The 24,928-nt window shown below is 37.3% G+C and overlaps 1 protein-coding gene across 2 annotated transcripts in view; it reads right to left on the reverse strand.

Annotated features, from left to right (window-relative positions):
* Positions 1-17,322: 17,322 nt before the first annotated feature.
* cpne7 (copine VII) overlaps positions 17,323-24,928 on the reverse strand; it is a 28,998-nt gene continuing 21,392 nt past the window's right edge. For both annotated transcript variants that reach the window (XM_034116672.1, XM_034116673.1), the window contains exons 14-17: positions 20,945-20,996; positions 20,568-20,701; positions 18,908-19,144; positions 17,323-17,960 (exon numbers count right to left, since the gene is read on the reverse strand). In XM_034116672.1, coding sequence (XP_033972563.1) covers positions 17,808-17,960; positions 18,908-19,144; positions 20,568-20,701; positions 20,945-20,996 — 576 coding nt within the window. In that variant the 3' untranslated portion in view covers positions 17,323-17,807. The remainder of the gene's footprint in view (positions 17,961-18,907; positions 19,145-20,567; positions 20,702-20,944; positions 20,997-24,928) is intronic.

Consider the following 24,928-nt stretch of genomic DNA (forward strand, 5'->3'; position numbering starts at 1 on the left):
ACATTTAATGGACCAACAGAACCATTATCAAAACCCTGATGGGCTATAAACTGTTTTTCTGCATCACCCACTCCTCCCCAGATCATTTTGTACTGGTAGCATTATACATCTGTATTAGTGTTGGTGAGAAGAGAGGGTTACATTTCAGTCAAGGAAGTGGCCCAGTTTAATTAAATAAATGCTGCAGGGATTAATCAAACACAAATCTTAATACCAGGAATCTCATCTCCATACAGCATCTACTTTGACAACCCATTCATCACATTCATTATAGCAGTGAGATTAATAGAGGGCCATAAAGTAACACATGGCTCAATTGTTGAGGCTTCTTTTGTTTCTCATATAACAAAGTTCAGCTTTTCCAGTTTTCTCTATCATAAAGTGGTGAAACTCTATTTATCTATTTCCTTCACTCAGCTGGTCTCCTTCAAATAATCGAAAGGACACAAGCCACACAGCACACTTTGCATGCTGGGAGATTTTGCCTCTATAGTTTCAATCAATGACACCACATGATAGCATCTGCAGATTTATACGTCAGATCCCTCTACGACTGAAACACAACCGAATTCTCACATATTTAGAGGATTTGATTGTGGGTCTAAGCAAGGACAGGTTTTCCAGAGAGGATTGGCGAACGTGTGTTCAGCCTGGAATATTGTGTGTGACTAGATTTACAGAGAAATACTACACTAACATGTATTAGGATGTGTTAGGAAAAATATCACTCGTCACCGGCTTGGTCTTCAATATCAGGATACATGTATTTACTATCCTTGCAAGAATGGAAGTAGTCACATACAGAGCTGCATGGGACAAGTAGTTCCCAGAACAGTGTCCTTCACATGCTTTATTTACAAGATAGGCCGTTATTCAGTCACAAGATACATGTATACCGGTTCAAAGCAGTATGTAATGTTTAGTTCAGATTAGCTAAGGCCTGCGTAAACAATAAACATGACAGTCACATGCCTATCTCCATAGAGGCTGAATCATCATGTTAATCGTTGTCACATAGCTATCATATGCCTAAAACAGTGTGTCCTGACGCTTTTCTAGGTAATCATACATCCTGTTACACAGCTACGTAGGGCCTTTGTTATCATGTGCTACTCTGATATTGGAAGAGCACATTCAGTATTTTCCCAACAGGATGGTACATATAACACATACATCAGTGGAATGCAAGTAATGGCAATATTATGTACCTAGTTTATTCAACCATTTCTCTCAATAGAGGTAGAATCAGATTTTGAAATCTTGATCTTACTTTCTTCAACTCCCTTTAAACCCACTATCGGGATTATAAAAATAATAATTATATTTCTTTAATTCACAGTAGATGTGCCAAAAGATTAGTGAGGGCCAGCATTAATTTGAAACACTGTTTTGACTTATTTCAAGGCCCTGCAGCGGGTATCAAACTGTGCCAACATAAATCTACTCTGACAAGTTACACCTTTCCCCGACCTAACTTTACTTTAATGTACCAGTCAAATTATACTGTCACCTTAGCAACGAGCAGATACACAAATACTGTGACATGACCTTAGCTTTAAGAAATCTGCTGAGGTGACAATGCTGTGGCTGGTCATTGCACAAGGGACAACAACATTTCTACAAAGTTCCTACATATAAAATGCACTGAAATGAAGTGTTTACTGTGATCTATAAAAGCAGTAAGATGGTTAATGAAATGTCCTTTTATACCATGGCCCACAAATAGTTCAGCTGTAATCCCAACAGTCTTGCAAATGGTCAATAAGATACTTTTCACACCATTCTCTAACATAGAGCACTATCCTCAAACAAACCAGACACTTTGTATCACCCTATATGTCTGCAGTATATAACTGGTCAAACTATTTGAACAGCCACTACTTAGGAAACCACTCTGGTATAAAAAGCATTCTTTAAATCATGACTCTTGACCTGTCCAACCAAATAACAGCCAATAAAGCATGAATGTTTTTGTGACTGGTGCTCTAAAATACTTTATTTTTCCATTTGGGCTTATGCTTATCAAGAAGCTATAAGCTAAGTTATGATACTGCAGCAATGCCACTCACTTAAGAAATGATGAATGAATTATTAAGTCTTATGATGAAAAGCTACTAAATAGGCCTGAGGCTGAAGACTTTTCTTTTTGTCGCTGCTTTTAATTGAACTATTCACATCTTAAACTGCACTGTAACTTTTATCCATGTATTTTTTCTTTTAATGTTTTTCTTTTTAATGACTGATTTTAAATGCCATTTTCTGAATGTCTTTCATTTTTTGTAAAGCACTTTGAATTGCCTTGTGTTGAAAGGTGCTATATTAAAACAACTTACCTTGCCTTGCCTTGAGGCAGTGGTTTTGTCAAATGCTGTTTTCAAAGTCAAGAGTCCGTTTTTAGGTTAACCATCAAGAAAAACAAACAGTCCTCTGAAAAAAGTATCACTATTAACTTCTTACTGTGAGTAATAATAATATAATCCTACATAGTCACAATATTTTCAGTCAAATAATTTAGACACATTGCAATCAGAATATGATGACAGATGGTGGGTTTTTTTACGTCAAAAATCGATCTAATCTAAATCCTGATTGGTCTGCAGAAATATGTGACATGACACACCCACTTTTAAATAGTGGAAGGAGTTCAAACAAAACAGAAATAAAAACTCTCATGTGCAATAATCAAAACTGTTCTGACTTGAACCCATTGCTCATTGTAAGAAGCTCTTTGAGAAACAGGGTTCAGATTGGTTAAAGCTGACCCACTGCAGCTTATTCCCTCTGTCCCAGAGCCCTAAACAAAATGCTTTTCTCTTCAGACTGTGAGAAAACAGGTGCTGACATTGCTTCAAAATGTTTTTTAAATGTCCTTCAATAATGTTTTGTCGCAGCGATAACTGTCAGCATCTCCTGTGATAGAGTAATGAACTGTGATTAATACAAACACATCATGTGGTCTATTCCACAGACAAATAGTGACAGATGTATTTATCCACTTGTCAGTTCTGATAGATGGCGCCTCTGTCATGAGTTTGCAGTTAGAGGCAGATACCATCAGTGGCCATTAAAAGAAAATGTCTTGTTTTGACGTTTCCCTCACATATTGCTCAGGGACATTTAGGGAAAGATGTTAGCAATGCATTATTCCCACAATGGATCTATTGGTCAGGACAGACTGCTCTGTCTTGTGGACAGCCACAAAAATAAATATAACCAGCTGTCTAGTTGGGAGCATTTGTCTCACAGAGGTTTTGCTGATGTCCTTATGATTGTTGGTTTTAGAAAGTGTCCACCGGGCATCAGAGGACTTACAAAGGCATCTAAGCATTACATACTTGCATGTACATCTCTATACATGTTCTCTATGTCTTTTCCAACTGCAGCCTTCAATCTTATTACTTTTACATGATTAGGTACTTTGTTGGGGGCCACCAGTAAAACACTTTGTACCAAATCTGTTTAAAAGTCAGACTACAAAGACATAGCATATGGCACTGCAACCAATAATAATTATCCCTGTAAAGACAGCATTACTCTGGGGACACAAACTATTACATAACAAATGCATTAAGAAATATATATTACCACTATGGGACTGATAGTGTGCAAAGCATTAACATATGAAACTAACACACATATTTCGTATGGTAATTTATAACTTACATTTGGCATTTTATTATTACTGCAACATAACCATGTGTTGATTATGTAAAAAATATACTTTAATGTGCACTTACTGCAGCTACAATGACTGTATATATTACTAGTTACACTGTATGTATTTCATTGGTATTATGGCATTGCTCTACTTTAATAATCAATCAAAAGGAATTTAACTTTTACAATAAAAGTTTCAAAGACTGATTCCAGCAATTAAAACTCCTTAGTACATCGAGGGCAAAAGGTTGATTACACCTACACAAAAGCTTCTGGTAAAAGACAAAGCAGACATCATTTAATCATAAAAGGTCAGCAGAACAACGAAGAACCTCTGCCCGTACTCATAATAATGTCCAATTACATTTTCACTGTTATGAGCAAGATCAAGCCCCGTTTTTAATAGGCTTTTAATCTTCTGCTTGGAAAAATAGCTAGAAAGAGATCACTTCCCCCCACACTTTATTAGATTACAATAGTCAGTGTGTTTAACTTTTCAGTTTAAACAAGACCTATAAATAGTGATCTCAACTTTTAGTGAAGCCAAATCATTGATCAAATTAGGTCAACTTGCTTCATAGCCTGTGATCATCTAACCGGTGGAGTTTTTTAAATGAACTATTCATGTCAGAGTTCAGGTTACTGTAACAGACTCTAGGCTTGTTTAACTGCAAGTGATTTTTGAACTTTCTCCTGTATTTCCTCTCACATTGCTCTGTATAATTTACAGAATTACACATGGTTATTATACTCCAGTACATAAACTTTGGCTCTGCATCAGCCAATCGGATTGCTACGCCCTCACTGTGAGCGGGACACAAACATGGCTGTTTGTTGTTCTGGTAGAAAGTCTGCACATCTTCCGTCGTGAACTGAAAACAAACTTGTTTCGACTGCAATATGACCAACAAACCTAACCTCCCAGACACACGCACAAAAAAAAGCTGAAAGATTTAGGTCGGTAGAGACTAATGCACCAGCACTCACAATGGTATGGCTTATTTGAAGCAAATGTTCTTGCAGGTTTCTTGCCGTTTTGAGTTTGTATCTTCATGGTTTATTGCACCTATTGTGAGTCGTTTTTGTTAAAAGCAGCAGCAAAATGAAATGTAATGTCCCCGTAGGTGGAAATCCCTCTAGTCACTCTCACTGAGTGGCAGCGTTAGCATTCAGCTTTATTGTCGTGAAAACACAAAAACCACGTCTCAAATAGTAAAGAGTTGTTTCATGTCTGCAAAAATTGATACTACAAGTAAGAGCTTTATTTTCTTTCTTTTTTTTACCAACCCCCACTGTCGTAAAACCAATAGTTGTCTGAAACTATTACACGGCATAAAACTACTCAAAAAGGTCCACGCCACAGAGACCCAATTCAGGTATGTTCAGTTTAGGGCTATTTAAGTTTCCTTAAGATTTGAGAATGATTTGACAAATGTAAATGGATCCTAATGTGGGAAACTTGGGGCAACCTCTCTTCCAGGCCTGATTAAGAAAGTTTATTTCCTGTGTTTTTATCTTCCTATTATGTCCGTGCACATTTTTTGGGTGACAGAAGTAACCCCAACCATGGTGGTACATTCATATTTAGTTGGCTTTCATGTCATGTATGTAACTTGATAGTAATTGGTTTTGAATAAAACATTCACACATGCAGTAACAAAGAAAATAATTCACCCAAGGTTAATAATAAATGCTATTTAACTATGATTTGGGATTAATTCTCCATCACTCATCGGGCCTAGAGGGCATCTAATCTCTGAGCTAATACAACGCTCCTTTATAGTTTAATTAATATAAGTCCAAACATTACTATGGGGAAAGAAAAAGTTACTCGGAGAATCTGAATAGGATTGTTCGATCAAGGTTGTGAAAGGGAAATTCATGATCTCCATCTTTACCTTGCAGACCTTGTAGTTTGTGCCTTGGTGTGGCTATGGATCCATGCAGGCTGAGCACTTGACTAAATTAAAAACCATTAATCTCCTCCAGAGACTGAGCCATAGGAGGCTGTAAATTGGTGACTCTCTTTGTTGGGTTACTTAGAGACAAAGATACTGGGTCGAAACACATTAGGGTATTTTTTATCTGTTAACTTATTTTCCTTGTACAAATTAAGCAGCAGTTACAAATATCTTTTGTTGATCGTTAATAAACACGAATGATGAAACCACACAAATACCATGTCACCAGTGGAACGGGCCTGAAAAGAGGATGCAGAGTTAATCAATGCATTTCAGCTTCTATCACTTCATTAGGTGTCTTTTTGAGTTTGGACTTAGGATATTGATTAGCTTGATTGACTAAAAGAGATCAATGATAGGGTTGTAATCACAGCTTCGTTTTCTAATCCTTTTATAGCTGGTTATTTACAAACAACACCGGAATCATCCTTCCATACGTGCCTGTTTGTTGCCTAATCAAACGTCCTTGTAACAATGTTCTGTGTTTCCAGATTTCAGCCATTACTTTGTTAAACGCAATGCTATTGTTACTGGACAAAATGACTGCTGAAACTATAACAATAATACCTACATTAGTGTAAATTGGATTTACTGAAAAGTCCTTACTTAAAATAAAACACCTGATTGTTCCAGTCCAATAGACTGTCACACATGGGCAAAGATCACAAGCAAGAGATTACATTTGAGATTACAAAAACAGCCCATCAGGGAAAGGAAGTGATGTCCCTAATCACATCACAGATCAATAGGTAACTAACTCAGGAGTTTAGCAAGACATCTCAAATGCTAATACAAAAAGGAAAGAGTTAGTATCCTTAATGATTTTATACATCAATAGAAAGGCCAGTGTGAATCATTTCAATACATCACCAATTGCAACACCAATTGATTCAAAATCTTTACAAATACAATTTAAACACATCATGGTGTTGTTCTAGTATTCCTCTCATGGGTATAACTAGCTTTTACTTTTTTAAATACTACTTGGGATAAACAAACATGGCATCTTTCATTGCAATGTGACCTCAGGCTGTGTACAACCCATCAGTAGAAGAAGGGGCTCTATTCATATTAATATTTCCCAGCATAAAACGCATTGTACTGACTGAAACATCGAAATATCTGCCTGAATATCAAGCCTTTACATTTCCCATTCATTTCATGTTTATCGGTATTCAAATGTATATCATAATTTCAAATGACTTATTGAGGTATTTTTGAAAAAAGTGTTTTTTATCATCTGTGGCAGATTTATACTGAATCCCAGATGCACCCTGTGTTTTATGTTTAGCTGAAAGTCCCATTATAGCATTTGGTCCATAACAGATGTCCTTTTCTGATAAGACAGCACACAGTTATGGCCTCTGTATTTTGGAGTTGACTCACAACATTACTCTCATACTTGACGCAGATGTACAAATGTGTCTCCCTTTAAAAAAAGAAAAAACATGTCACCATCTGTCTCTAAAGACAGGCTATGACTGCACTGCAACAGAAATAGCTAAAGCACACATTTGAATTGATCCATGCATCACCGTTAGACGTTAGATATCATACATGTAACGTTTCCATTCTAAGATTGATTTTGTGATTTAATGATGTGATTTATTTTCTCTTTTCTGCTTCATTTACCAGTCTAATTTATGTACAGTATAAAGAAATTGGTACATTTCTTACTCTTCCACAACAGATACTGTATGTCCCTCCCTGTATGATAGATAGTATGAACATTTCTATTTCTCAGTCTTTCAAAAGATCTGATACAGTGACATTTTTTAAATTCATTTATCTTGATTTAATGAGACAAATTCATAATAGAGCAAGACCTTGAAGATTGGTGATATAACTAGTGCTATTAAATTGTTTTTGTAAATATTTCAAAAATGTCCCAACATTATTTTTAAATTACCATTTTTGATTAAAAGTTGTGCACGAAGCTTATTCAGTCAACTTTAACCTACTGCACCACCAACTCACTGTTCCTTTGAATGAATCATCATCACTGTTCAAAAGCTGCACAGTGTATGTGTAAAATGCCGACTCCTTCATTAGGTTTGAGTGTACACACAAGCCTATTTAACCTGGTTACACATAATTGCAGATCATCATCGTGTACCAAATCAGCCGTGTCTCTAAAGACTCATTGTTCCCAGTGTCTTGCATTAGTCACATCCTCTAGCAATCCCAAAGAGGCCATAGCATTACACACATATATAACACAAGAATGTAACACAAATCTCTTTTTATTCAGTGTACGAATTATTACCGTGACAAAATTACACTTGGAGAATCTCATAAGGGAAAAGTCGAAGTGAAAAAGTGGCCCCCTCTGCTCCTAATGTATTATACTTCCATTCAGATCTGCTTCACTGATTCCTACAGCAGGTGTTGCAGCCTCCTGGCTCTTATATAGGTTGCTACCTATGAGATCATTCTCCATAGCAGTTGTCAGCATGTTAGACTCTTGGCAATTTTCTGTCGCAGACGTCAATACATGTGCAGAGCCCTTAACTGTCCACAGCCATTTTTATTATCTGTAATGTCTCTAAAAATCTGCTGTACTCAACATACTCAGCAGCAAATGGCATACAATGCAGTTAGCGCCTTGATGGTGAACATAATTGAGCATTTAGCAGCAGAGATTTCCCTCATTTATTATTCTGATATTTATTGCCGAAAAACAAACAATAAAAAACAAGATTCAATATTACATTTGTGTAATATAAATATGGTTGGCCTGTGCCAGAAATGGTTTGGTTTGCACAGTATCTTTATATTGCCAGCCAGAAAGAAAGCAAGCTGCTACACTGAGCAATAACACTGGAAAGAAAGCAACAAATAACAAGTAAAACACCATTACATATTCTCATTTTAGTATCTAACAAAACTCGACGAAGAACATGATATAAAGATTATTTTTTTCATCTCTACCAGGCATCCAAATTTCCTTCTGTCCCCGGAAATTGATGATGAATTATGATGTTTCAAACACAGACCTTCTCCTGGTTTTGCACAATCAGAAATGGAAGAAAAGTATAAGGGCATCCACAAGTACAACAAGTTTCGGTACCACTTTACAATAAGTCTACCCTTAAAAAGGATTCATGAAGGGTTTATTATTAGATTATTAATTAGGTTGTAAACACTTTATTAATCATTAAGAACCCTTTATAAACCAGTTCTAACATAGTTTTCATACATCAACACAGGCTCACTATTTGGCAAGATGACTAAGCCTTATATTGGCTACCTAGCTTACTTCGTCTTCTTCATCAGCCAGCATCCTTGGTATTTGTTGTTCACTGAGTTCATTCCCCCCCTTCCATCTTGATGTTTCTTGGCCTCTCTTTATGACCATTTATTTACGAGTTACTAACATTTATAACTGCCAAAAGGGAGCCTTGTTGTAAAGTGTTAAACAAATCACCATTTATTAATGAGTTACTACCATTTATAATTAGTTTAAGTTATATTAAGCCTTAAAGATATGCATGAATTAGGGCGTGGTCACATTGAGTGACAGGTCTGTCCAGTGTTCTTTTTATTAATTGTATTACCAAATTGGTATCAAATAAATAGTAAACTATTTTATTTGAGTATTCCTATGTTCGGCAGTTAGAGATGGGCTTTTTTGTATAAGAGAATTAAAAAAAAAAAAAAAAAAAGATATGGACCATTACTGTATAATTATCCTTAACTTATGTTATACAATGCACCTAATAAACAAGTATGGCATTTTGAAACATGATGTGCAACACTTTTTACTGTAATTTGTGTGCATTTTGTTGTTAACTATGATGATGTTATGATTTATTTTTTGTTAGTATGGGTCTTCGGAATGATGGGAGTTAAAGAAAAAAGCGGAGACTAGTGTTGAAACTAGTGGAGAAACGATCAAGATGCCACCTTGTCCCTCTGCACCACTACACCATAAACCACAGCAGGTGTTTGTGAACCCCCAGACAGCAGTCATACCCAACATATAGAAAGAGCTTGGTCGACCGTCAAAGGACATGTCCGTAGACTGAGAGGAAGCCGTACAGAGAGTTTGTTGGAGGAACACCTCAAGGTTCTTGAATGGTCATCTTGGCTTGGCTCTGCTCACCCTGATGGACTGCTTGGACGCTTGTTCAAGGACATACACAAAGCCTTTCCAGTCTGAGTACCAGTACTTACCAAGTCTTTCATTTATGTCTGAGAAAAGCTTTTATGTTTAAATATGTGTATCAGTCATACTAAACAGTCATTACTTTGAGTCTTAATTTTCTTTATGTGTGAAGAAAATGTTTTGCTTGGCTCTTTTGCATCTTACTTTGCATTTCATGTGAAAAATGTGTATTAGGTCAGCGTGAATGTTATAACTCATTCAAAAATGGACATGTGTATTAAACTTAAAAACAACGCACCCTTTCAGTAGTTATAAATGTTAGTGACTCATCAATAGATGGTGATGTGTTTCACACTTTACAATAAGGCTCCCTTTTACCAATTATAAATGTTAGTAACTCATTCATAAATGGTCAAGAAACATCAAGATGGAAGCGGGGGGAATCAACTCAGTGAACAACAGATACCAAGGATGCTGGCTGATGAAGAAGATGAAGTAAGCTAAGTAGCCAATATAAGGCTTAGCAGTACAGATAAATGTGGGCTCACTATTTGGCAAGCAACCGGTCACAGGTGCCCTGTTTATCTCATGTCTTATAAAAGCTTATTAATGATTTATAAAGTGTTCACAACCTAATTAATTACAAACTATTCGTAAACCCTTTATAAGGGTAGTCTTATTGTAAAGTGGTACCCAAGTTTCTATGACTATGCTGCATGACAGATTCCCACATGTGGGTCAAATGTACTTTTTGTAATACGTCTAGGGACATAAGGAGAGAAGGAAAATGGTTTGTCACAGTCAGAGTTGTGCAGTTAAAGGAGGGTCATGAAGCAGAATCTGAGCACTGCTGTGAAGAGTCAAGACTCAAGAGCAGTCCAGCTGGCCAACAAGCTACTCCAGAGCCTAATTAAATTACTTTATCCGTGGGTGTCAGAGACATAAACAGAGGTTACTGGCACTGAAGCACAAATTCCCTGAGTTTCCTGCAGTCCAAAAAGGCTGTTCAAGAAGAAACTCAGATACTGAGGCACACACACACACACACACACACACACACACACACACACACACACACACACACACACACACACACACACACACACACACACACACACACACACACACACACACACACACACACACACACACACACACACACACACACACACACACACACACACACTGTTCTTGCTAAATAGGTAAATGAACCTCACTTTTATCCTCCTTTCCTTACCCGTTTCAGTAGCGCGACCATGGGTGCACATTTGGCCTATTTTTATTAAGACAAACATACACAAGCATTATATTCACTTACTTGTGGAAGTATGGGGCAGATTAGCCGCCGCCTCAGCAGCTGGGAGTTTGATTGGCATTACAGGTGGCCATTATTTCCCTAATTTAAACAGTGTGTTCTCGTGTGATTTCAAAATCACGTGAGATTGTTTTTTGAAAATATAGATTATACATGTTTTATAGGTTTGGGGGTTTAGAAGCTGTAAAACTTGAGACCTTTGGAATTTCCTGTTTTACAATTTTCGCTATTAAAATGTTGTAATAACTTTGGAGATCCCAGGTTTTATCCAATACAGCCAATATTTCCTTTTGTGAATGGCCAAATAGGCTACCTTCAAAAATCATGACATTCCCATTAGTGTCATTTCTAATTTTGTTAACCGTTACGTCAGATATTAAGCATCCTAACAAACTAAACTGCAATGGGCAACATGATACAAATATTTCAGTATTGTCATTTGTAGCGCATTAGCTGCCAAACTACAGGCTCACAGAGCTGCTTGTATGGATATTCTGTTTTTTTTTTATTTCCTCCAATTCTATATTAAAGGTCACCTATTATGCAAAATCCACTTTTTCATGTCTTTTATACATAAACATGTGTCCCCTCTGTGTAAAGAGATTCTGAAAGTTTCAGGAAAAAATATTCACTCACTTTTTGTCCTGATCCATTTATATAAAAACCTGTCTGAAAATGAGCTGATCAGATTTTGGCCCCTTTATGATGTCATAACGATGTTTTGGCTTGTGTAACCATTAGCCAATCACCAACCAGGGTAACCCCCCGCCACCTTATCACCTGAATCTCCTCCTAGAGCACCATTGTGTTCTTTTTAACCAAATATCTCTCAGAGGGGCGTGGGGAGTGGCTCCTTATTTTCATCTAAAGTAACAGACAGAGAATCAGCACTTTTGAAACAGGGCTGAAACAGAGGGGGTTATGGGATGCTACAATGATCTGTTTGGTATTTGGAGTCAAACAATTCAGAGACATGTTTTGTATATATCTGAGACCTATAATATATTGATGAAAAACAGTATAATAGGGGACCTTTAAGAACATTTACCAAAGTACCCATGTTACGGGAAACACATATTGAATGCTGGTAGTGACGGTTTTTAGTTTTCTCCCAAGCGGTGACAATGACTATGTTGAATCACAAAATGAATGCGGGAATTGAGATGTGTGTGAAAGGATGTGAATGAAAGGCATGAGGGAGCAGTAGAGCGAGATAACAAATATGAGGAGTACAAGGCTGCATTGCATGAGGATGCAATATTTTCCCAGAAGCTCAATCAAACTCAAATAAATCCGCAAAAGTACCACTATGTCTCTTGAGAAATGTTTTGTACTCCTTCTTTAACAGTGTGTGTCAGTCTTGATGCCATATGACTCATCCATTGACACGTTCCAATAGACTCACTTCAGTCAGGCTTTCTGCGTAGAGCTTTTTGATCGAGCTGCTGGTGACTTGGAACACTACATCGATTGAAACAAAATAGAATATATTATAATAGTGGCAATGTATAGTTGAAAAGTATTGTAATGTGCTGCATAAGTAACAATGCACTCCAGGAGCTTGTCACAAAAGCCTTATAATTCATTTGGGATGCATTCTGAACTTCATTCTTCAAAGTGTGTTTGTGTGTAGGTGTGCATATAAACATGTATGTGATGTTCAATAAATGCATAGAGCGACAGGGAGATACAAAGCATGTTAGAGACAACATCAGAGGAGCGAGCTGGAAGCATTTCAAAGGTGTGTGCTGTTCCCCTCGGGGAAGGAGGAGACAGCTAATTACTACTGAGATTTCCCATTCTCCTACTCTTATTAATCATTTCCTCATTACGGGCTGGCATTAGGCACCCAGCCACTGAGAATAAAGCCATTGGATCCCCTTTCTTTTCTGTTTTAACAAGGCTTCCAGCTAGACCTCCCAGCACTACCACTGTTAGGGAAGCCACGCTGTGTTTAAAGGCATTAAAGGTAATCTGATAACATGAAGGCAATGAGCTGTTTCCACTAAACAACAGCACCTTGTCCCAGGGTGCAAGCCTGCTGTTGATTTCATTGCCAGTGAATGTTAAGCGGTTGTGAGTGTTTTTTAATTGTGGCCATAAATCAGTCGTCCATGCAGGGAAGGGGTAACAGGCGAGTGAGAGCGAGGAAGTGTTAATGTTGAACACAGAGCTCACCTGGGGCTCACAGCCCCGCTGGAGAACCAGTGGCATTGCGAAGGTCAGCGGCCATCACAATCAAAGCCTTACATTTCTCATTGAATGCCCTCCTCCCAGATCACTCACCACATGCTGCATCTTTGTCCCTGAATCTGACAAAATTGAAGGTCTACGTCTCCCCACAAGTAGGTGTCACCATGGAAACAACCGTTATTCAGTGCTCTCAACAATAGCCGTTAAATGAAAGGAGCTGTCTGATGGAATTAAAGAGTAGTCAGTTCCTCTTCCCATGTATTAAGTACTCACAGCACCAGCAGCGAAACCATACAGGGCAAATGTGTACACGATAGCATAACCTACATTTCATCAAGTACATTCATATTGTTGTATTTTCTATGTATCGGTCCTCTGCAGCGGCGAGAACATTTTACACGAGTGAGTAGGATCAGATGAAACTGGAAGAAATAAGCAGACAGGTGTATCTGATTTTTGACAAAACACTTTAATTAGTTGTTATAAATAACAAATCACAAAGAAAATGTCAGTTTAAGGATTAGATTTATTAATCTATTTGCAAGACAGAGAGCGTAAACTACAAGAACAGAGGTTTGTGCAAATGCAGGCTTGCATATTAGCATATCTTACGACCCAACGGAATGACTGCACAGCACAGCTTAACAATAAGAGAAAGCATGCAATAAATCCCTTTCTTCCTTTTGAACAAATCAAATATTTACTAATGACGCATGGGTTGCTTCTCACCCACACAGTCTGCAGTAACACCAGTTGCATATTATGTTTATGGGTTGTAAACCTTGTCCTGATTAACGGTGGATGGGGGAAAGAGAGAGAAAGACAAAGACTGTCTATGAAAAATGTCAAATGCATCAGTGCGGTGTAAAACCTATGCCTCGTTCATTTTGTCGGACAATGGTGCAATGAGATAAGGGGAAATAAGCAGCTCAATTAATTCTTTCCAGCTCTTTTTAATCTGCAGAGCAAGATGGCCACATGAACTGTGTTTTTATTGTCTCCAGTGTTTCAGCTCACTGTGTTTGTAACACTGTGGCACAAATGACGGTTTCCCATTTAACAAATATTTTTCCAAAAAGGTCTCAAGCGTTGTTAGTTTAGGGCAAATCTGGCAAGGCATTAAAGACCCATGCATCACTCTACATGAATTACATAAAACATCTGGAAACATTTCATACTTCAGATAGCTCAAGGAGAACATAACAAATGTTATTGGCACAGTGTTTTGATATTTGAACTTAGAAAAAACCTATTTTGGCATTTTTTGATTACTTATTAGAAAACAAAAATATGAAATAAATACAATTATAAAATTCCTATCCGATAAAGGAATAACATTTTGTATATTTCTAAGATTGTAGAATCATATCTCATGGAAATGTCAAGAGGACAGGGTAATGAACCACTTGAGCCGATGCAGCTCATAACCTGAGGTTATGCAATAAGGTGGTCGAGGTATTCGGGGAAAATAAGTTAATTTCAGATATTAATATATGAGCTGGTTTGCCCTGAAGAAATATTGGCCAATATGTTTGCTTCCTGCCTGAATCAATAAGCAAAGGTTGCCACCAAGGATTTGTAGGTGATCATAAGGCTGGTTTAATTAATAAATGCTTAGTTTTTATGATATTAGTTTTGTTATCAGAATGTTTTCATACTTTTTGTGTTGTAAAAAGGTTTATCAATAAAACATGTATAGTAACACTTATTATTATAGCCTCTAACTTCAGATGTGAGACCAAAGTCCCTCCACATCATTTACTGAGTATGGCTCCATATCTAGGCCTGCTGAATCGATCGGACTCGTCCTGTGATCCACAGCGACAGAGGAATCCTCAATAGTTGTGATCTTCAAAGGAGTTCAGAGAGCAGCCAACAGCAGAGCCCGCTGTGTTTAGGTGTGTATTCATAAGAAGTCAATAGTCTGTATCTGGGGAGGACTGGTAAAGCTCTAGAGGACAAATCAAAGTCAGATTAATATATGTAGCTTGGGGGTAGATATGTGTATGTTTGAGTAGCTGCAAGAGTCTTCCAATGTATTACATGGCTTTTGGCCAAGTGAATTAGTCACCATTCAGAGCACAAATACACCATATAAGATAAATGTAAGAGCAACAAGCAGGTGGATAAGGTATAGAGGCATTACTGGAAGAGAAAACCAATCAAGCAAAACATAGTTAGGGTTGAACCTATTCGGTGAACTCTGAGGATTTTACACACTTTTGCATTTAAGTCACTTATGCTTCTCAGTTAGCCAGCTGATAAGGGCACCAATGTTTGACTTTCATTCATAAAATAATTTGACCGGATATGCTTTCTTTTAATCTGTAAGGTGTACGTTTTACCTCTAAATGAAATGAAAATACTAATTTGCATTTACCATTCAAAACCAAGGTAAGTGCAAAATATTCTAATTGTATTATTATATTAAATTCAAAGTTCAAATAGATTTGTGAAAGGTTTGCTCTGGATACATCTTGAATATTCATTTTCCAGTCCAGATTTAAGATAAACCCATCCATATTTTGTAAATATTTGCTGAGGAATCATTTAGAGGTGCCTTGCATACAGTAAGTGATGACAAGGTTTGAATGCCAGGAGGATGCCTTTTGAAAATGTCTATGCAACTTTTTTACTTTCTCGTTCAATTGACTTTTATGCACTTCTTCAAATTGTAATAATATGTGACATCTCTCATTTCTTGTTTTGTTAGAGGCCAAAATGCATTCTGGTATTTACAGGACATAGCATCTCAAACAGCATCTTATTTTCGTGATTTTTAAGGGATCGGTTTAAGTTAGGCGTAAACCTTGGTAGTAATAATATGTTCCTTTGGGAAAATACTGAGGCCGAAACATGGTACAGCTTTATGTGAACTGTTACAGACTACGCACTGAACACTATGACGACAATCTGCACAACCCTGACAAGGTAAGTTAAAGTGAAGGTTAGAGATTCAGGCAAGAAATTCTTGAAAATGAAAAGAACAGATTCACAGAAAAAGTTTGTTCTTGAGACGCACATTTACAAACATGAGCAAACGTCAAATTGAACACATTCCAGAGCTGGTTTGATGAACATTAGCGTGTGTATTGAAGCACTTGTTTTAATCGGCTTTGTGCTTTCATTGGATCTAAACTGCACTCTCCACTTAAATTCCCTACAAAACATCGAGTTAAATGATATTGCGTATAAAAAGCAGCACAAAGAAGAAGAAAAACAGAGCAGGAATGTGAAGGGTGTCACCTGCATGACGGATGTCTCATGGACAACAATAGCAGACTATTAGTATTCATTTGACATGAAGGATCATTCTCACAGTTTATACCAAAGCCACCAAACTCACTGAATCATTTGTCTTCTCTTGGAGAAAAACATAAGAAGCAACTTATGCTGCAGAAACCCAAACACATGCCAGCTGATTACATGGCTGTATTTTCCATGTTTGTATGACTTGTGAGCTCCCTTTTGTAACTGAAAGAAGCATACGCAAGCTTGAGCCATATCAAATATTACACATAGCAGAAGTCACTTAAAGATTCACAGATGTAGAAGGTGATCAGGTCCAAAGGGAGACATATTGGAACTAATCCAGGATTTCCCCATTGCTGCTGTTTTCTCACCTGGCATTATTAAGACCTTATTACTGGTGGATTTGATCAATATTTTACACAGAATATACTAACTTGGCAACCTGCTAACAGCCCAGACACTCAGCATTACTTGCTTTCATATGCCCTAAGTGGGGGTGGTGTAATTAATGGTTCATGGTGTATCAATAAGGATTTTCTATTGAGAATGGCTGGTGCTCTTTAGAAACAGAGTTTTCACTCATGTTTATGATTTTCCACTTCAAATCAACTCATGATAAAGACTGATTTTAAATATGCTATCTTTGTTCATTTGGAAATATGGTTGTATTGTTATCCAATATATAAGGCCAATATTGCAGCCAGAAAAATGTAGGTACATAAAGAAAGGTCAAGGTATTATTCGGTCTGAATGCAGCATTTCTTCCTGTAAATCATACATATATATATATATATATATATATAACATCTGGATTAAATGTTGTCAGTATTTTCAAGTTGAGCAATATAATTTTGATTGCAACATACAGTACTGTACAGTTTATCTTCAAAAGTACCTGAAGATGTCACATAAGCAAAACAGTAACATAATAGAGAGGGTAGAGGTGCTGAATGTCTTGAGCAGTGAGGAATTTTAAGTCTGCATCCGCTGGATGGATCAGTACTGAGGGATTGGCCTGCATGCATACAAATGTGGGGTAAAAAACAACACAATCCTCCAGGACTGATACTGAAGCTGCTGGATGGTCAAGGTTTTCACAGCCAGGGAGAACAACGCTGGATCCACATCGAACAGACACATGTAACCAACAGCCTCTGTAGTGCTGTCCTTATGTAAACACTTGTGAAGAACGAAATAAATGAGTAACAACACATTTAGAAAGCTTTTTGCTTCAGTACTTGTCCAAAATTGCGAGGCATGCGTCCTTTCTCCCTCTCAGTGTTCTGGACTGATGCTGTGGTCAAAGGTTGGTCCCAGGGTTTTATTCTGTTGGGGTGGTGGCAATAGGGGTGAGGACGGGGGTCAGCGACTCACTAATTGGACACATTGGGGAGATGGCCCTATGGCTGTAGTACTCCACTACTTGCTTGGGCACCTCTGCAAGAACACATTTGGCCAGGGCTGCAGGGGAAGCCTGCAATGGAGACAGAGAACAGCTGGATTTGTCGGGGGACTACAGATGGGGTAACAAATAATTTTATGTTTCAGACATATTTAAGACAGTCAGTATCAGACATTGTATTAGAGTGTAACTGTTCTGTTCATAACTCATCAAAAAAAGTTATAGTTATAGTTGATTATTTAATGTTTAACTAGCATGCAGTGGGTAAAAAATACTTTTGTTTGAGCATATTTGGAAAAAGAAATGTCAGTAGTATAAAACTCATTAATGAATATCATTTATTTCACATGTGCAGGCCTGCAAGATAAATCTGCCTAGATGTTTAACAATTTATGTGCCAAGTCTGGACACATCACTTTGTTGGGTAAAAAGGGAGTGCACTTGCTGTTTGATTTTTAATTGTATAAAATGTAAGTGTTACAAATATGTAATAATAGTATGTAATACATATGTAGGTTAACTATATACATGAGCGATCATTTAAAGAAAAAGAAAACATAAAGTGTATATATATATATATATAAGCTCTTATATCGCATAGATTCTGTAAAACTCTCCTGAAGGGATGAAATTCATGTATTCCCTTATATTGTGTTTTGATAATTAAGGTGCAAAGCATTGTGGAAAAGCATCAGGTTAAAACCTACCATATGTATTGAGATATGGTGACTGTAAAAACCACAGCATATGATTCACATCATGTTCATACTAATCTCTTCACCTCTCATCAGCCCGTATCCTGTATTTCTGCATTTATTAGGTTTCTCTACTTATTTATTCATTGTTGATTGTTGTTGAAATGTCTGTCTGCTGCCTATGCGCTCTTTTAAACAACAATGGAGAGGGTGTTATATAAAAAAAATCAATGTCCACTTGTTTTTCTAACACAGACGTCAGAAGAAGTGGGGTTGAGGCTGAAAGTCAAGAAGTTAGATTGACAGACGGAGAGAAAAACTGACCGTTTTGAAGTCTCTGAAGGGCACAAACTGCACAATGTCCCTGAGGACTGGCTCGCCCTTCGGTGAACGTAGGACTCCGTCATCTCCATCCAAAATCTGCATGTCTGTGAAGTCTGCATTGCCCACTCCAACAATAATTATGGAGAGAGGCTGGTAGGAGCCTCGCACAATCGCTTCACGTGTGTCTGCCATGTCCGTCACTACACCATCCGTGAGGATGAGCAGGATGTGGTATCGCTGGAAAAGGATAAGATTATTATGTCCATACTGACACTAACCCATTTTAACAGCAACATGTGGTTTAGCAAGAAAAACTCTAAGTGTGTGTTTTGGTCTTTTTGTTTTGGGGAATTGTGAAGCCTCTATAGTAAAGGGTACCAGTGTGTACATCAGTGAAAACAAGGGGATCAAGAACAAATAAAAAGGAAGGCTATTAAAAACAAAATACATATTTAAAAAAAAAAAGAAATCCTTGTGTCTGTGTGAATGTATGTGTGAAAACCATTGCATGTTTCCACTGAACGGTGTAAAAGGAGAATACGAGGTGTCGGAGAAAATGGACATGTAATTATTTCTGATTGGTCCCATGAGAGGTGGATGGTTTATTGGAAGCTTAAAGTGTTTATGTGTTACTCAATGTTCTGAGTGTAGTTATCTCTAATGTGTGCCCTGAAAGCCTGGTTGTTTACTGCAGCTCATTCACTGATCAAAAGATGGAATAGAAAAGAAGAGTTATAATGACATGAAGGTCAGTACAATAACAAGAGTATAATAGCTTAGAAACTACTGTCAGTGAACCCTCTGGGTAATGTGAGAGCGTAAATAGATAAGAGACTTCTGTTCCTATTCCCAATGAGATATCAATGAAATATAAAGAGCTCAGTAACATTATTAGGCATTTGTGTTGAATCCCATTTTAACAGCAGTTTATGAGATTTCTTTAACACAAAAAAGGGGTCAATGATTTGGAAAATGCATTAAAGCAAACTAAATATACGTCTGTTAGAGCCACAATGAAGTCAACGTTATTATTTAGATTCATAATTTGATAAATGAATTAATGATGGAAAATGATTTATATTGCCATGGTGAATATCTTTTGATGAAATGATTGTTTATTTCAAATCGTAAATATGATTTGTTTCCTTGTTTATTTAAGTGAGGTAATTGAGGACAGCCGCGGTGCTCTGAGACCTGATGAGACGGGGAGCGGAACAGTTTTTCGACCGCAAATTGTAAACCGAAATTAGTGTTGCAAATTGGACTGCAAAGTATAGTTTATATAGGAAAGTATATCGCCGAAATATTGAGTTAGATTTGTTATTTTGACACTATTTAAGTCAATACTTTTTTGTTAATAAATTACATTTTTTGACTGAAAACCTTCGGCTGCTTATTGCTTTGGATTGCATGTCGTCAACCCCGCTCTATAGTGGCAAAAGGAAACCTTGGATTCCACTACAACATCAGTACGGGACTTCACATCATCATTTAAAGAATACTAATTTGATAGGCACTTTCTTCTTTTGCGCCATGGGCATTGTAGCTGTGAACAGAGGTGAACCAGAGGCTTCTCACTCTGGGAACTCAGCGGGATGCATTTCAACAAAGCCTGTATTACATCAATTTATTATAATAGAGTATAAAAAGAGACACTCACAGACGCATCTTTAATGTTGCCGTCGCCTGCTGCCAGTTTGGCTATCCTGTTAATGATGGGAGAAACATTGGTCGGGCCGTACAATTGGATCTTAGGAAGGCAGTTCTGGTACGCCTCAACCACTCCTTGGATCTCTGATCAAAGAGAGCACAGAGCAAAATGAAGGAAACATCAATAACATTATCTACAGTTATCTACACTTGTCATTAAAAAAGCTGGAAACTAAACACCAGATTGATGAATCACTGCAGTCAAGTATTTTTACGAGGCTTGAATATGTTTGGCCCCTTACAAAAGTAAAATAACTTGAACTTTAACGAGCCATGTTTTAAATGTTCCAAATGTTTAAATAAAAACCTGACTCAACCCTTCCTTACCTTCACATTCATCATCCTCTGGGTTGAAGTTAATGGCAAAGTCATGTGACACCTGTGGATAAAGAGAAAAATGGGAAACAGTTATTTAATTATCATGGAGGCTTTGTCCCCAGAAGCAGCTGCCATGTTTAGACTCTGCTAAAGCCTAGAATACACGGTATTGCTCTGTACAATTTGGTTATGAAAAGATGAGTTTTGTAGAATTGAAACAAACCAAAAGTGACACAGACTGAACCTTGGAAATGTTAGTTGTCCTACTGCTTTTGAGAGTTATTTAGAAATAACTTCTGATGGCATCTACAACGTTATTACTGACCAGATCAAATGATACTGGGAGTCAGTTTGCAGCTGGCACGTTAATTATTATGGCAGTCATTTTCAATACTAGGGAGGATCATTAAATGATTCGTTTTGAATGTCAATTACAGGCAGGGAAATTATTTGCTCATAATCAAGAACTGATAACAAAACGCAAGCTGGAACTTAGAAAACTATGGTCAAAATATTAATAATAATTCATGGTATTTACTTTTGCCGGAGTACTCAAAGCGCTTTACATTATATGTTACATATATTAGACATGTAATACATTGAATACTGTGGACAATACCCACAGGAGCAATTTACACTGAATTGTCTAGCCAAAGACACACCGGCATGTTGACTGCCGTGGCGGTCAAGGTGGGATTGAACCAGTGCTACCCTGGTCCCCTGATCTGATGATCAGCACACTAAACCAGCCGCCCCTTAATTATTGAATTCATATATATACATAAACAATTTCTATTTCAACCAATTTTTTAAATGTCCCTCACTTTTTCATGTGTGTAGTGATACAAACAGTATTGTATGTACATCATTCACTGTATGCTATCTGGTTTCTGGAAAGAGACTGCAACCCTTCTTCTTTTATATGGCCTATTTTCGCCACCCAAACGTCATGTTTATTTAGTTTATTCAAAAGCTGTATACTTGGCACGAAATGAATCCCCTTCTAGATACCTCCTCTCACAAGAAACCTTTTTTTCCACCAGCACCAACTGTCAGCCAGATCAGTGACAACTGACTTTTCTCCAGCTGGCTACTTTCTTTTGAGTCATTTCTGTCTTTAATGTGATTAACAGCCTGCATTCAGTCACTGTATTGTGGAATGGGGCCACTGCAAGAGAGGGGCTCTTGTTTTGTATCTCATTTAACAGGCCTGTTTCATGGCGGACCTTTTGACATGGAAATGCACAGGTGTAACTAATAACATTAATAATGGCTGTCTGTCTTCCATTTGAACGTGCCAGTTTTGAGGCTCTGCTATTGTGCAGGCTGGTTCGCTGGCATGGCTTATAGGGACAGAAAAATGGAACAGAGCATTGGTAATTGTGTTAGTTACACCTGTGCTTTGTGTGCTACTGTGTGACACTCATTCAATAATACAATCTTATCTTTGGCTTTGCCTGTTCAGATGTATTGAGGATTAGCATCAGTGCAAAATCAACACTCCCTTTAAAGTCCTGAAAAACCTTTTGTCAGTCCTAATCTGTCCAAGTTTGGAAATCAGCTTTGGTTATTTGATCATTTCCATATGTGGGTTTTTATCTGTGCTTTGCTCACTTGTTAGAAGAGTACAAAGCTCATTTGGAAATAGGTAATATCAGATGATCCAGAGCACAAATCAGGATTTGGCAAAATTCCACACTCCAGATGAAGCAGATTAGATGAGTGTTCATCTGGTCCAACCTAACGAAAAATGTGATCTGTTGTTGCCTTTCAGTTCAAATCTGTTCACACTCTTCCAAACCTCAATGATACTTATTTGTTAATATAATCTGCTGTTACAAAGAGCTTAAATAAATGATATTAGTATTACTTGCCTGAAAATCAAAATGTAATGAATGTTTATTATCAATATTGCATGTGTGTTGCAATGGTTACCAAATGCTTTACATACATGTATCCATCCGTTCATGATCAGTTGTAAATCAGCAGATCGTATTAAGGCTTTAAACCAGGGGTGTCCAAACTACGGCCCGGGGGCCAAATGCGGCCCGCGGACCATTTTGAATCGGCCCTCAGCTAATTCAAAAAGTATAATGAAATATGGCCCACAAATGAAACTTGTGCTTGTCTTATATTGTACTTAAATAAAAATGTAAACATATATTACACAGTAGTATTCATGTGTTAATAAGACCACTTTTCAAATAAATTCAGTCAATTAAAGTTGGAAAGATTTTCTAACATATCTTAGTTGATAAGAGAGTGGCAAGTAGCTATTGCCTGAGATCCCAGGATGTGTTTTTATTACATGTGCCAAGTGCTAGGACTGTTTTAGGTACTAAAGCTTTTATGTGCGCTGCTCCTCTAGCTTGGAACACTATGCCATTTTTTTTGAAACTGAGCATTTTGATTCCCTTGCATCATTTTAAAGCACGGCTGGATGAAATGTTATTGGATACCTGTCATTGTGAATAGGTTGCTAATGTATACCCCTGTAATTATGTTGTGATGTCCTTTTGTTTTCTGTTGTTTTTATGTGTAACTAATGTACCGCAGGTCTCCCTTGAAAAAGAGATCGTTGATCTCAATGGGATTTTTCACCAGGTTAAATAAAGGCTACAAACAAACAAACAAGAAAAAAGCCCAATGACTTATTTACATAACAAGCTTGAAATCTACACTTCCTATTTCTCCTTATTATAATTAATTTGAGGCTTCTGTTTTAAGGGATGAGCTGCCAACACTCACAAGCATCATTTACCTACATTTGATTGATTTTGCTAACTTATAACTGAACTTATGAGGCAATATACCTCTAGTGAGTGGTCCAGCCCTTCGTATATTTTTCTGCATGTGGCCCTCGGTGAAAAAAGTTTGGACACCCCTGCTTTAAACCCTTGCTAAAAACACACATATACTATCATTAAATCCTGTGGTTTGCTTCCAGCTTTACTTTCAGACCAACATCCAATTACACAACAGTCCGAGGCAAAAAACTGGATCAACAGTACGAGGGCAGCTAAGCATCAGAGTTCAATTGACTGCCTCCATACCAGCAACAGACAAACCGCACTAAACAAGCAAATGCACCAGATTTTTTTTTAAAAGCACACTTATCTGATGGTAAGGGATGTTTTCTCCTTTTAACCTTAACTCTGACTTGTGCACGTATTCTGTGGCTTACAAAAAACAGAGCACAATAGGCCATATTCATTGTAATAAAACGGAAGCTTCCCATTAATGCGCATAATTATTATCTGGTACATCCTTGGCTGGAAAATCTTGGTTCTTTGTTTATTATATGAATTCAAATAAAATGTGTATACATAATGCATAATAAATGATACAACAGTGCAGAACAACACTGAGAAATATTCCTGGTCCATCAACCCCTCACAGAGGTGTAGCATATGAGTTCATTGTAATGACTTAATTAGCATTCATCTGCAGCACAAATCACAATGTGGCAGCAGCATGAAATAAGATAAATGTGGCTTCTGCTGGGCAGTCACTGTTGTGGTTAATTCAGAAATAGTTTTGAGCCAAAAGCCATGAATCTTTGTATGATGTAAATGATAATTACAAGTGTTTCATATCTGCACATAGAACAATGCAATCATAAAAAACAATCAATAAAAAAACACAGCCTATGTTTGGTTTGTCTGGTATGAAAAAGTGTATCAATGTGTGTGCGTGCGTGCGTGCGTGCGTGTGCACTCTTCAGATGTCTCCTGAGGGCTTTATGCTGAATCACTGAAGGCTTTGGTTCTCAAAGTCCAATTTGCTTAAACAAATGCTCTCACACTCATGAATTGTTATGTAAATTAAGCATCAACACTACAGGGCTTTTATCTTATGAGAACATGTTAGTTTCTGCAGACAAGTTGATATTTTAAGACATGGGGCTTATGAATAAAAAGTTGGTAATTAGATTAAAATGTGAAATGTTGACAGAATGACGGACTGTGTCATAAAACTGGTCAATGAAATCAG

Source organism: Trematomus bernacchii, unplaced genomic scaffold, assembly GCF_902827165.1.
Source record: "Trematomus bernacchii unplaced genomic scaffold, fTreBer1.1, whole genome shotgun sequence".
Classification (NCBI taxonomy): Eukaryota; Metazoa; Chordata; class Actinopteri; order Perciformes; family Nototheniidae; genus Trematomus; species Trematomus bernacchii.